Source organism: Dermacentor albipictus, chromosome 9, assembly GCF_038994185.2.
Source record: "Dermacentor albipictus isolate Rhodes 1998 colony chromosome 9, USDA_Dalb.pri_finalv2, whole genome shotgun sequence".
NCBI lineage: Eukaryota > Metazoa > Arthropoda > Arachnida > Ixodida > Ixodidae > Dermacentor > Dermacentor albipictus.
The window spans coordinates 90,539,607-90,552,486 of record NC_091829.1 but is presented as its reverse complement, the minus strand read 5'-3'; the positions used below and the strand labels follow the sequence as shown (position 1 = coordinate 90,552,486).

The 12,880-nt window shown below is 45.1% G+C and overlaps 1 protein-coding gene across 1 annotated transcript in view; it reads left to right on the top strand.

Moving 5' to 3' along the window:
* The window catches only part of LOC135908911 (FGGY carbohydrate kinase domain-containing protein-like), a 67,354-nt gene that overhangs the window by 16,358 nt on the left and 38,116 nt on the right, over positions 1 to 12,880 (top strand). The window contains exon 6 of the mRNA XM_065440741.2: positions 9,466 to 9,594. Coding sequence (XP_065296813.1) covers positions 9,466 to 9,594 — 129 coding nt within the window. The remainder of the gene's footprint in view (positions 1 to 9,465; positions 9,595 to 12,880) is intronic.

Below are 12,880 nucleotides of genomic sequence, written 5' to 3'. Positions count from 1 at the left end.
AATTCTTCGGGTACTATTTTTTACTGTAGGTAGTTCATTAGGCAATAATAAGAGCTTTGTGGCGCAACCCATTTCCCCGTTCCAAAGCGAACGCTGATAGCATCGATCCATTCATCCTTTGATCCATGCATGTGCAAAACTTGAATGCCGCTGCTTTACACGCCTCATACATAACTCATTTCGACAGTGACAATAAGTTGTGTCGCTATATTGACTCAATGCTAAACGCATTGCGGTGGTTCCTACTCGATACTATATTCCAGCAAGGACTGCAGAACTCTTTTCTTATACAAGAGTTTGCGAAATGGGGGTTCATGTTGGACCAATCCTGATAGTTAGTACACCCCGCTATTTGGCATTGGGCCGCAGTAAGCCGCATTGCGCCTGCAGTGTCTGGCGATAATGAACAGGCATGCTGATACCATCATTGGCCGGTGGGGATTTTGTGTAGCCTTCAGTAAATGCTTTCGTCCAAACCCGGGCCACCCAATTCGCCTCTGTGTACCAACTGTAAGCTACTTCAGGCTACTTCAGCTACGTAAGCTAATTCAGCTTTGTCACTGCGTTGACTACGTCAATGCGCGGTTAAAACAAAATATTTTACTTGATGAACAGGGACAAACAGAATAATTTTCAATGGCTTTGGGACATCAATGTAAACAGAACTGAAGTCACGGATGGGTTACCGTTTTATTTATGCCATTCACGACTTATAGACATTCTTTGATATTTTAATATCTACATTTGATGAGTTTGTTTATTGCTTCATTAGTATGCATCATCTGGTTGTTTTCATCTTTTCCTTTAATCATTACACCTGAAGCAGCAAGTGCTATATAAAGGACGGTTCACATTTCCAGCTTTCATTAAACTGTTTCTATGTCTGTCTTTCCAATCTCTCGCGAGACAACTGCATCAACATGATCATAATGACATGGTGAGCAAGTCGATAAACGCTCTCAATTATTAACACCTCCACAAATTGAGGGTGATACTAACTCTATAAATATCAATGTAATGACAGAGTAACCAAATAAGGCACACAATAATCAAAAACGTGTGCAGTCCCCCCAAATGCAAATGATATGACCTACCCCAAATTACCTCGGCAACAAAAGATTTACCGGCAACACGGATAAGGCGATTATAGTGGGTGGGTTTAACGCATCCTATATACTACGAGGATACGCGAACACGTCGCCCAAAGGGTTCCTACGTGAGCGCACCGCCACGGCTTGGGGCTTACGGGCAATACATCAAATCGGCAAACCAACGCGCGCGGGTAACAGCATCAGCAGATGACATGGTGCATGACCGCGTATTTACAAGGAACGTCAGAGACGCGCAATGGGTTTTCTTTGACGAAAACCCTGGGAAGCAATCAGGAGATAATCAGAATAGCGCTCTCCACGCCCAACATACGGAGAGTGATGGGAACTACTAAGTTAACCCACTGGCTTCCTTATAGAGAACTTGTGACTGCGCGGAAGGAGTCGGATATGGCCCCGACCAACATGCGGGAATGGACCCAATTCCTTCAGAAAGTACACGGGGACACCACCGAAGCCATTTATAGCGCAGCGGAGGCGCCGGTGATAGACGCTCAGTTGGTCAGCCTAGGGGAAGAGTGGTAGAAACTGGCCAAGAGGTGTGAAAGACAGCGTCTAAAGAACCACCTGAAACAACGCATACCTCTCTTGGCAGTAAAAGCCGAAGGAAACGCCAGCGAGCTAGCTAAAAATGAGTGAGCGACGTTCTGCGGAACTTTATCAGCAACTCTGAGAACGACCAGTACTTGGTGATTAATACGGAGCATGCTATACCCGATAACCATGCGTAGTGAGAATAACAAGAAGCTTTAAATTGTTGTATTCAACTCCGAGGATACAGACCAAGAACTCGCCGATGTATTTCGAAACAAATACGTAGGACCTTCATGCGCGACGGAACCGCCCTAGGAGACGAGACTAACGCGGGGGAGGCAATCCTAATAAGACGAAGAAATATAATAAGTGGAGGTGTACGAACCGGCACAAGAGAGAGAGAGAGAGAGAATCAACTTTCGTGCTGAGCCCTTAGTGATGGTTGGTGCACGCTTGCACCAGATGGGGTGGAACCTTCTTCTCAGGTCCCATATGCGTCCAGCAGTTCCTGGCCCCTAGCCGCCAGCGCGAGCGGGGTCGGTAGGTCGGGGCTGGACAACAAGGTCTCCCATCGCTCGGGGGGGTTGGGGCTGGGGAGGGGGGGGGGTAGGGATGGTGGGGGGTTCTTGAGCTTAGTGCACTCTGCAAGGATGTGTGCTAGAGTGCCTTTTGACCGTCTGCAAAAAGGGCACGAAGTGTCATACTCTGTTGGGAACATCTTATGCAAGAGCACGGGATGCGCTAGCGACCCCGCTTGCGTGCGTCGCACGATCGTTTGCTGCATTCGGTTGAGTTGCGGATGCGGACGGGGAAGCCTACATCTGCCGCTTCTGTACATTTGCGTGATTTCTTTGTAGCTTGTCACGGGGTGCGGTAGCCCTGGGTCGTCCTCGGTCCGAATCGACAGTTCTCGGGCATAGTGGTCGGCGAGTGCGTTGCCTTCCACTTGCGAGTGAGCGGGGACCCACACGAGCTCAACGGCCCGCCCCGGTGATTTGCATTTGTTGAGGATCGCTAGTGCCGCGGAAGAGATGTTCCCCTTGCGGTAGCTTGCGTAGGCCGTCTGGGAGTCTGTGACCACGGTCCTCACTCCCGGTTGTGCGAGTGCGAGGGCCACGGCCACTTCTTCTGCTTCGGCTGTATTCGTCATCCGTATCGACGTGCCTGTGACCAGTTTATCGATGGTGGTGACGACCGCCGTTGCTCTGGTTCCGTGCTTGGGAAGCGAAGCGTCCGCGTAGAGGACGTCGGGGTCCTCTTACAGCTGTCGAGCCAGTGCCTTGGCCCGCGCAGAGCGTCTCTCGTTGTTCCTCCCCGGCTGCATGTTCCGGGGGAGGGGCTTGGTCTTAATAATGTCTCTCCACGTTGTGGGGAGCGGCTCCGTTGTCGGTAGCTGTTCAATTTGCCATCCTATCTTGCGTAGGACGGCCCGACCGTTCTCTGTCCGGCTCAGCCTTACCCTCTGGTGGGATAGGTGTGCTTCCACCAGCTCTTCCACCGTGTTGTGGGCACCCATTTCCAGCAGCTTCTGCGTTAACCATTCGGTTAACCATTCGGTACCGGGCCCGGACACTATCAAAAGTTCAAGAATTCTAAACATGGATTCGACAGCCCCTGGGAAAATAAGATTTTCAATAGCGAGTACTGGACCAAGGGAAACTTGCCCGAAGAAACGAAATTCCCTAAAATAACCAAGATCCCCAAAGAAAAACAATAATCTCTCAATCGACACACACCGTCTGGCACTGTGCACGTCCTGCGTGGTTAAGCTCTATGAAAGGTTGATCAATAGTTGATTGCAGCGACATATATAAGAGTGGAGCTGGGTCCCTGACTCTATGTAGGAGTTCGCACAGGTTTGTCTTGTCAAGACGCGTTCCCCCTACTCAGAAACGAAATTCTAAATAATACACCGTATGGTGACGAGATACTAGTCTACTAGGCCTCAAAAAAGCGTTCAGCGACGTGTCTCACGCCGCAGTACTCGTGGAACTCGAGCTCGCCGGTTGTGGCGAGCACAACCACCACACCACAACATGTGAGGGCGTTTCTTTCAAGCCGAGAGGCAAGCATCAGTATTGGCGAAATCACATGGGAAATACTTAAAATGCCTAAACATGGAACACCGCAAAGAGCGAGAGTATCGCATGTCCTCTTCGATATGGCGATGTGTCGCCTCGCGCGTGATCTGAATCGGATACCCGACCTAGGTTACACGCTCTACGCGGACGACATCGCGCTGTGGATGAACATAGGTTCCCTAGGAGATAAAGAATACACGATCCAAAGCGCAGCATTATCAGTGGAGAAATTTGCTCGATGGCGTGGTATAAATTGCGCGCCCTACAAAGTCGAGGTCACCCGGATACATGCGAAAGGCTACATATTTAGAGGGCCAATTAGCATCGTGGTTCAGGGCCAACTGGTTCGAGAACTGTCCACGGTGCGAGTACTGGGTTTGCGGCTTGACAGCAACGGGAGAGCAGTACACACACTTAAAACACTGAAATCCGCAGCCCATAACCCAGCCCAAATGAAACGTCGGGTGACGTATCGAAAGGTGGGAATGCGAGAAGACGATACTCTAGGGATCGTACAGGGCTTTGTGGTTAGCCGAATCACATGTGGCTTACCTTACGAGATACTGAAAAGGGAGGCCGAAAGGCAGGCCAACACGACAAGCCGAACCACTTTCAAGGCGACTCTGGGTCTGCCTATATGCAACCTCCACGGAGCGCATGCTATCTTTGCGAGTGCACAATACGTTTGACGAGCTGAAGCAGGCCACTCTGAGGGCTCGGAGGCGACGCATCAGCTTTACAAGAACTGCTAGGGCAATATTGGCTGGACTCAATATCCCAGCATACCGGATTTATTTCACTGAACAGTCCTAAGCTCTCCGTCCTTAAGCGAGTTCCAGTATTACAGTAGCTCATATTCCTAATATTATGCATCCTGAGTACAACAAGGTAAGGCGAAAAGCACGCGCACCACACACTCAAATCAATGTACCATAGGTACAATAACCACAGGTACAACACGTAATTAGCGGAAGCAGCTGCGTATGCAGAGGCGACCAGAAAGCGCTTCCGAAGGAGGTACGCCTTGGTCGTTATGAACGTGATCTGCCAGCAGCAAATAACCGCGTTGACCACGATGAGATCCCCACTTCGGCAGGAATGTTAGCAGTGGCGATCGAACTCGATCACGCGAAGCGTTTGCAAAAGGACTCTGTTGTTGTCACGGACTCCAGGGGAACATGTCGCATGTTTCTCAAGGGGCACGTGACTGCGGCGAGCCTCGCGATAATTCCCAAGCCTTTCAACCACCATCAAAGAGAAGGAAACGAGCAGGCTAACGCGTTAGCTCGAGGACGTACTGGCCGGGTGACGGCGTCCGCTTGTAACATCAACTATTAGCACCATCCCTTTCAAAATCCAATCAATTGAAAGGCCAAAGACACTCTTGCCCATTAGTGCGATGACCTCAGAAGATACTCGCAGCCTCACCCACAAGTCAGCATGGAAGAGGCAACCAATTGGCGCAATATAGTGCTATTCTTCCATCTAACATTGCTAAACATTACCTATCCCATTCGTTATTGGGCCAGCCACCCCGGTCGCATGCCCGCCCTAATACATGTAAACTAAGCGCTCATATAGGCCATATAACAATAGCAGAATGGAGCAGTGGGAAGAACAGCGTCCGCGGCCCGACATGGCTTTTGTCTAATATAATTTTTGTCTACTAGTCAGTCGGGTAACTGCGGGGTGACTGGTTATCGGTACAAGAAAACGGTAGTGCAATCCATGATAACCATCGAACAGCATTGCGCACGTTCAGCGCTTGTAATGCTGGTGCGTCTCTAACTTCTACATTGGACGTTGTGTTTCAGGGTTCTAGTGTATGTGTTGTTTCGGTAGTTCTTTCTTTTCTTTCTCTTGGCTTTCACTAAAATTGGCGGGGGGTCTCTTCCCCGGTGTTCTTGCAAATTCGGCGACTTCCATTACCGCAGCGGGGTTTACTTAACGTGCACCTCATCGTGGGGCACTTGGAACGCGTCCACATTTCTCAACTGCTCGTAGTATGCGCCACAGCTTCCGCGAGCCCGGATGAACTCACCCCTGCTGGCTGTGCTGGCACTTATTTGCCTCGCGTGCAGAAAGCGCGATGCCGAGACCAGCTCCCGGAGTCGCAGCAGACGCGTGATGGTACGTCCGAGAAATAAGTTTTATGGTGAATTTGCATATTTTGTTGTGCGCTTCATTTATTTAGTATAATTTCACAGATTGCACTGAGGCTTAGAGTATAGCTGTTTAAATGAGTAGTGACATGACATGTACGCCTTCTTATATGAATATTGTATATTGGTACGTGTACTTGTTTATAATTTTATGGTCACTACGTTTTGCCAGGTTCACAAAATGTCAAAAGTTACCGCTCAGCGTAAGACGCGCCTGAATGTCACAGAACATTCTTGTCGTCGCTGGTTATATGTGTTGTCTAGTTTTTCTGCTAAACACTAATCTTATCTAATCAGCGGCGACTAACGTACAACTGAAGCAAGGTGCAGATAGTTGGAACAAAGATTAAACATAATAGGTGGTTTGCGAGGTTCATCGGCGTAATTAATGGAAGCCATTTAATCCGGCAGGTGATTCGAATCACGGTGGGTGTTTGAAAAAGAGAAGATTGACCACTTGTAAATGGGGGAGAGAATGCTCTCCTTGGGATAAAGGTCCGCTGCAGCAGAAACATAATATGCCGGGGCTATTCAGCGTGAACATTTCACACCATCGGCAAACAAATTTTATTGAACAGTCGTACACGGGATACTTTTATTGCAGTTCACTGGCCAAAAACATCATGATCAGCGTGCACTGTTAGATTTACTGCGATCTCCAATTATTCCTACCTCACGCTAGCTATTCCCAAATTACGCCAGCAAAGTTCCGAATTTCATCACCCCACCCATTTTTCTGCTGTTCACGACAGCCCTTCCTTTTTCGTGGAACCCATTCTGTCACTCTAATGGTATACTGGTGATCTGCTCTACGCAGTACATACGCAAACATAGTAAGCTAGAAAATAATTTTATTGACGAAATGTTTTCCAATACAGTAACATTGTTATGGCTTAAATTAACAATTGTTTCGAACTCTTCAAACAGTTCAGGTTACTCGACCAGTGTTGCATAATGTTGAGGCATATTATGAGGCTGGATATAGGTTGTGTCTCGTTATATTTAAAGGAATGAAGATGCGATTAAGAAAAAAAAACATTCTCCGTTAAAATCCCGAACATCTGGTAAGCTTCGGGTTGTAACCTGTGGTATTTTGCGGTTGCCAAGAAGTATTGTGAAAAGTATTGCGCAAAGGTATTTCTAGCAGGGTGTACATTCTGCACTACACGTTTCTTTGTCAATTAAGCTGCCGAGCCGGCCCCGCCCCCCTACAAGACTAACCCTGCTTGCCGTCGACAGCGTAGTGACGAAGTTTGCAGCCGCCAAACGTCCTTTCAACCACTCTTGTCACGTATTACGCGCGGTTAGGAGGAAACAAGCTTATTATTGAGGTCATTTTGGATAAATGCAATGTCAGCGATTTTCCTTGTATCCTGGCAGTCCCGCAACTGGCAGTTGCAACCGGCGTTTCCTACTGGCAGTTGTAACGCCAGTTGGAAACGCCGGTGTAAATGAAATCAAGAAATGAAGCGATGGATTTCTTTGCCATCGAAATTGAACAAGGCGGAGCAACTTGCTTCGAAACTGTTCGCCTTGACGCACGGCTGATGCAACCGTACCTGTGCTTTGCAGTGAATGTATTGATAAACTCTGAAATAGGAGCATACTCCATCAGAAATTCCGTAAAAGTAGTGAAAACTGATTTCGCTCCAGCTTAACCTTGTTTGTTGAGAAAATGAATTTTTTTTTACAAGTGCCGCGGATGAAAGCGTGATTCTGACTTATGAAAAACAATACCTAGGGAAGAAAGCAGTACTTGCACAGAAAACAATATTCGATTCGGTGTACACGTGAACGAAATTCACTAACTCACAAGACAGTTCACGTCTTAGCTACGCATAAAGCCATTCGCGAGTTGTGCTTGCTGTAAAGTATGCAGTTTACACAGTTCACCTTAATTAACACTATCCCGATTATATTCAACAAGGTTGCGACCCCGATGATCATCCTGTGTTTCGTGATCGCATCCTTCTATTTGCGGCGCGCTATTTTAACACAAAGTGTTATATGCCGGGCCTCACAAAAATTTGTTTGGTATACATGCGTCACGCTATGAACATCGCGCAAATTTGTGAGATGACGTTAATTTATCCACCTGTTGGTTATGATAGTAGGCGCAGGCAGGACAAAATGACTTGGTTTGTTGAAAGAATTGTGCTCTTCAAAAAGTTGTTGCAACGAAGACTTTAGCTATCATTTGTTTTATCCCAGAGTAACATTGCGATCATTATGCCCAGCAGCCTGTACACTTAGAAGAGTAGTAAAGATAGTAACGCTTAAAGGTGCATTTGCGGCCATATTTTGTCACTTTGTACATGCCCAATAGTTCGCCTAGTAGGTATAAAAATGTTAGAAGAGGAAATCATCTCTTCACGACAGTAATTCTTGCAATATGACCCTTACGTATCATTTATTTTTTCACTGAGTAAGTATGTACACAACTCAGTCGGCGTTCCCGCTTGGTTACACCCGTCACCGCTGGGCGGCGCCACGTCGGCTCAACGTTTGAGATGTCTATGGGCGAGCAAGCGATGCGCTCTCGCCACGTACCGAATGACTGTTGGCATAGGGCATGCCGGCTTTCCGTTTCAGCTGAACCGCACCACAGTCGTCGAGTGTTTGCTATCGCTGCCACTGATTCCTTCTTCGAGCGAAACTGTAAATAATGAGAGTGCACCTTTATGGACTTCTGTTTGTGGATGTCCAACGAAAATGGCACTGGTTCTTAGAACGCAAGTTACTCTTTCGTGTTATGAGGACTTATGACCACTTCCTTTGAAAGAGGAGTGAACCATTTTTACTTCACTTGAGAACTGACTGAAACGTTTCTTGAGTTTATAAAGAAAACCTACATAGCTTACATGGGATGTTTAATTATATTACGCTGGTTGTGAGCTATGTTAAGATATTTGCTTGCGTGAACAATTTGTTCCCGATGAAACCATTATTTTACCTCCGCTGTGCACTCTTTAGGAATCCTTATTATATGTCTCTGCTGTGACAACTTGTGCAATAAAACATCGCTCTTTCATTAGTTTACTGGATTGATTTGTGTATCGATCAAGCCCTCTGTGGCTGCTTAGTGGCTGTGGTGTTGGTTTGCTGAGCACGAGGTCGCGGGACTGAAATCCGCCCACGGCGGTTGCATTTCGATGGAAACGAAATGCGAAAACACCCGTATACTTAAATTCATGCGCAACTTAGAGAAACCGAGATGGTCCAAATTACTCCGAGGTCCCCCTCTACGGCGTGTCTTATAATTAGAGCGTGGTTTTGGCACGCAGAAACCTATGATTTTTTGCTGTATCGATCATAGAATAGTTGCAACGGTGCTTATGCAAGACGCTGTTGCAAAATGTCCTTGATTAATTCCACCGCCTTACTTTCGTTACCATGCACCCAATTATAGAAACACAAGCGTTTTCTGATCCTGCCACTATCGAAACATAGCAGGGGAGACCAGGCATCGAACCTCCGGCCTCGTGGTCAATATCAGCATATGCCTGAACAGCCATTATAGGGGCCACCGTGGCTGCTGTACTCGACAAACCTATTAAACAAACCTATTTGGGGTGACAGGGCAGGAGTTCTGGCCTCCCGGTGCCCCATGCGGCCGTGGGCTCAGCATGGAAGCGGGGCTGCAACTGGGACTAAAGAAAGGCACGCCCGTCGCCACCTCCATCATCGATGCGCATGCCGGAGGCCTTGGTGAGTAAGTTCGAGATGCTTCACTGAACGTAAACAAATTAAGGGATTGTCGAGGACGGGCTAAACAAAATCTATACAAAATATTTGTTGCCTCACATTGGTTATTTTTTTTTCCTGTTTCCACAAGCAATGTATTTTGGGACCATGCATTTGGCGCATTGTGTACCTGAATGTATCCGCGAAAAGATTTGCTAAGTTCTTATATGCGTAACGTGTGCGCGTGGCATTGGACTCTTGTCCTAGCTTGTACTATTGTATATGCGCAAATTGTATGGAATCTGTTGGCACCACGAATAATGCGCTGAACTTGCATCAGTTCAATTTATATTTTGGCATTGCAAAAATATACAAGGGCTTTTTGTCCGGCACTGGCAATATGCAATTTCAAAGGCTTTTAGTCCGCAGTGCTGAATGTTTTTGTGTTAGCGAACCAAACTGTGGGTGAATTAGTGTTGTTAGCTTTTGAGCGGAATTACCGTAAAATCATATGCATACGAGGAAAGATGGCGAGCGAGTGGTCGTCTCTCCATCTTTTTATATGCGGACGTGTTTGGTAGTGCGAATTTTCCTCAACACTCAAGGGCTTATGATTTCGCAAACTAGGAAAGCTAGGGGTTACACGAACATGACAGACAAAGCTACGGACCCCATGACATGACGAGCAATCGCTAGTGCGCTAACAGGAGTAAGATTTCAACAATACGACTTAAGAAGAATGTTTCGTTCGCGACCAACAACAATTTTCTCCTTCTAATACATGTGAAAGCAGGAGTAGTTTTATGTGACAACCACAGCACCGACATAAAGGAAAGAATGTTGCATTTGATCGAAAAGTTACACTCAAGCGACCTTAAAAAACAGATCGAAACTAGGGTCATCCAATTTTTAACAAATAGTCACTAAAATTGGTGATTTAGACAAAAAATTGAAGCACGATGATTACAAATCTATGACTCTGAACCAATACAGATATCGTAGTTCTGGAAAAGGCATCTCTTAGAGTAATCTAAAGAGAATAAACTTGATTTATGAGTATGCACCTTAGATGAGTTAGTTACAATGTTTACGATGGTTTTGCGAGAGTCCCACTTATGAAGTACAGTTAATTTCAGCACAGAATAAGAATATACTATGTCACTTTGAATCTATTATCAGGTTCACTTTACAGAATTGTATTATTATTTTATTTATGTCTGAGTTACCGAGTTTAAACGTGATAACCGACCTTAGAATAATTGCAAATTTCAATGCTTCTTGCCAAAAAACTTCTACCTCTTATATAAGAAAATCGATTTCGTACAGCAACCAGACTTGCAGTTTTTCAATTAAATGCAACACTGATCATCCTATTTGGCGCAGTGGTTGCCGACAAAAATTATTCTCCTCTTCCTACGTATTCAGGTGGGAGCTACCAAGCTAAAGCTTGCCAACAATTGTCTTTCTCAGAGAAACAACTGTTTTCGTGCTAGTTTTTATGATATAGCAAGCTCTCACACATGAGGGGATTAGCGAAAGTTGGTAGAAACGAGAGAGCTATGCTCAAGCTAAAGGTAGATAAAACATCTAAAAGGGTAGATTCCTTCTACGTTTCTTTATCGGTAGTAGACAATAATGGCAAAAAAGTCACGTGTAAAATAGTTCTGTTTTGATGTGCTCGGTTTCGCCAGAAAAGATGAAGTTGGCAACGATGTAATTTTGATAGCTGAGCCACAAAAGATCATTAAAGAAGAGAAAACCTGGAGGGCTAACCTGAAGAGCGTAGTTATTATTGAAGAGCGGCAATAGGAAACGAAAGCAATGCCGGAGTGATTGGAAACAAGCATGAAAAAATTGACATGCAATCACGCGCTTTGCAGAGGGGTAAGCGAAAGCAAACAAAATTGAACGAACGTATAGTACGCTACGAATGAAGCGAAAAGGCAGCACTGTCCGGACATTGTGATTTATTAACATCCTTCCGCCTGTAAAAACAGTAATATTATTCTCGTTGGTACAGAAAATGCGCTCCCGAAGTGCCTTTATTGTGGGCGCGTTGGTTGGCTATTATAGAGTGACTTCTTTCCTTTAACAGCAGCTTGCCTCTGTTTAACATTAGCTTGCGTTCTTTTTTCCTGTTAGAAATACACAACTAACATTGATTTACCACTAGGATCTATATTAGGGCCTCTGTTGTTTTTAATGTACATTAATGACCTCCCAAAGTACCTAAAGTCCTCTCACTGTGTCCTTTACACTGACGACACTACCATCTTCTTCTCAGACAAAAGTCTTCATTAGTTGAAGTGTAAGCTTAATCACGACGCGGCGAATATTGCAACCGGGTGCCAGCTAAACAGACTACACATTAATACTGCCAAATCTTACTTCGTCATATTCTCAGCTAAACAAAAACATATCTCAGTGCATCCATCGCTAACTTTTGATTCCAGTGTACTTTATCCTACTGATAGTGTACTGTTTCTTGGCGTCATGTTAGATAAACACCTAAAATTTGACGAGCATGTTTTATCCTTAACAAAGAAGGCAGCATATGGAATTAGAATACTAATTAAAGTGCGCGATTTCTTTAATATGGAAGACACTCATCTCCCTCTACTACGCTTTTATTCACACGCATATTAATTATTGCATATCATCATGGGGAATCACGTATCCCACACATTTATCTCCACTACAGCATACCCAAAATCAAGCAATTCGCATCATTACACGTAGCAGCTACACATCGGAAGCATCTCGATTACTCAGATCTAAGGGCATTTAATCGTTACAGAAACCAAATAAATACTCACTTGGAATACTTGTTTATAAATCTGTTAATGAAATGCTCCAATTCCCTATAATTACTACTAGCCAGTATCCATATTCAACGTCTACCCGTTTCGCTTCTACCAACGGCTATTTACTACCAAAACCTAGAACTAATTATGGTAAATTTACTACAAATTTTTCAGCCACACTACTTTGGAACTCATTACCGTGTCGTATTAAGATATTCTCTCATTTTTACACATTCAAATCAAACCTTCGTAAATTTTTGCACTCAATATAACAATTTGATCTTATCATGACATTAATAAGTGCTTTGTATCGGTAAATATTTGACAGCGTAAGCTAGTGACTAACTTAATATGGTGTCTTTAGTGTTTACATATAGCTGCTTTGTATTTATATATTCTACTAATTTGTAATGGGAGGTCCCCTGTACAGTCTGTTGACTAAGGGACCTCTCTCTGTATGTATGTATAATCCCCATTTGTGACCTTATTATTATGCAAATAAATGA